Here is a 1,618-nt window from a genome sequence, read left to right as displayed (position 1 = left end):
GCCATGTGATGGTTCTGTGATCTTTAAGGACCCTTCCTACCCAACCATTCTGTGGTTCTATAATGCAGTGGTTCTCTGATGTCCCCTGGGTTGGTCAGTGCCCCATGGACAGGTCTGCAGTCGGTTGTGCCTCCCAGGATGGAGACAACCTGTGCTGATGCCTGACCTCTCCCCTTGCAGGACCTGCACAACCTGGAGATGGAGCTGGGGCAGGTCCCGGAGCGCTGGAAGGACACGTGGGACAAGATCAAAGCCTCCCAGCGCACCGAGGCTCGGCAGGAGGGCAGCCGGGTAGGGCTGCGGTGGGGCTGGCCGAGGGGTCGGCGCTGCCCTCGGCCCCCTCGGCCTCACGCTGCGCTCTCTGTGCCCGCAGACCCCCAGCTCCCTGCTGATGTCCTCCGGGCTCTTGCACCACCGCCGCTCGCTGGGGGTTTACCTGCAGGAGAGCGGCGTGGGCTCCACCCTCAACCTCAGCCTCGACAGCGACACCAGCAGCACATCCACCCCGTCCAGCGGGAAGCAGGGCGGCCGCAGGAGCACCAGCACGCTGTACAACCAGTTCCAGATGTCGGAGAGCGAGAACAGGCAGGCGTGGGGCACGGGGGTGGCGGGGTGTGTGTAGGGGGGGACCCTTCCCAGGGAGGGGCAGCGCAATGGGTACCCGGTGGGTGGAGCTCGGTGGTGCCGGGGTGATGCAGACGGCACTGAGGCACTGCCTGGCCCTGCAGGTCCTACGAGGGCTCGCTGTACAAGAAGGGAGCCTTCATGAAGCCCTGGAAGCCTCGCTGGTTCGTGCTGGATAAAACCAAGCACCAGGTACCAAGGAGCCGGGTAGGGCTGGGGGGTGGGGGGGGGCAGCCCGCTGTCCCTCCATCCCCGGGTGCTGAGCGCACGTGGACCTCTCCCCAGCTGCGGTACTACGACAGCCGGATGGACACGGAGTGCAAAGGCGTCATCGACCTGGCCGAGGTGGAATCCATCACGCCCGGAACCCCCACCATGGGGGCCCCCAAGACGGTGGACGAGAAAGCGTTCTTCGATGTGAGCGTGGTCCCGGGGCTGCGCCGGGGGGAGGGGGGGGCTCGGGGTCTCACTGGGCCCCGCTCACCTCCTCTCTCCTCCTCTTCCTCCACAGCTGAAGACGACGAAACGCGTTTACAATTTCTGCGCCCAGGACGTGCAGCTGGCCCAGCAGTGGATCGACCGCATCCAGAGCTGCTTGTCAGACGCCTGAGAGCGGCTCAGGGAGCCCCGCCATCCCACGCACGGCGTCTCCCGGAGCCCTGGCACGTGGAGCAGCGCCCGCGCTCGGCTCGGAGCCGGGGCTGTGACTGCAGAGCAGGAGATGGACCCTTCCCACCGCGCGCGGTAGGACCGCGTTGTGGAGGAATGCGCCGCGTTGAAGCGGGCTGGGGCACGGCCCCGCTCTGCTCCCGGCCCGGCTGAGCCCTGTGGTTACCCCCCCCTCCCAACTCAACCCCCCCAAATCCTCCGTGTCTCCCTCCGCTCTCTGCGGCAGCAGCGATGGCAGCACCTGGCCGAGTGCTGCTGCGGGGAGCGGGCGCTGCCCGGCCGCTGCTGTCCCCACGCCTGCATGCCCGCCCACTGCAGCGCCAGC

The 1,618-nt window shown here is 67.7% G+C and overlaps 1 protein-coding gene across 1 annotated transcript in view; it reads left to right on the top strand.

The window, feature by feature from the left end:
* Positions 1 to 1,618, top strand: part of SBF1 (SET binding factor 1) — a 45,721-nt gene extending 44,103 nt beyond the window's left edge. Inside the window, exons 39-43 of the mRNA XM_021384430.1 lie at positions 181 to 291; positions 374 to 585; positions 729 to 816; positions 910 to 1,041; positions 1,136 to 1,618. Of these exons, the coding sequence (XP_021240105.1) occupies positions 181 to 291; positions 374 to 585; positions 729 to 816; positions 910 to 1,041; positions 1,136 to 1,234 (642 nt within the window). The 3' untranslated portion in view covers positions 1,235 to 1,618. The remainder of the gene's footprint in view (positions 1 to 180; positions 292 to 373; positions 586 to 728; positions 817 to 909; positions 1,042 to 1,135) is intronic.

This window comes from Numida meleagris, chromosome 1 (assembly GCF_002078875.1).
Source record: "Numida meleagris isolate 19003 breed g44 Domestic line chromosome 1, NumMel1.0, whole genome shotgun sequence".
In the NCBI taxonomy this organism is placed as follows: domain Eukaryota; kingdom Metazoa; phylum Chordata; class Aves; order Galliformes; family Numididae; genus Numida; species Numida meleagris.
The sequence above is the reverse complement of the archived record's forward strand: the minus strand, read 5'-3'. Positions and strand labels throughout refer to the sequence as shown.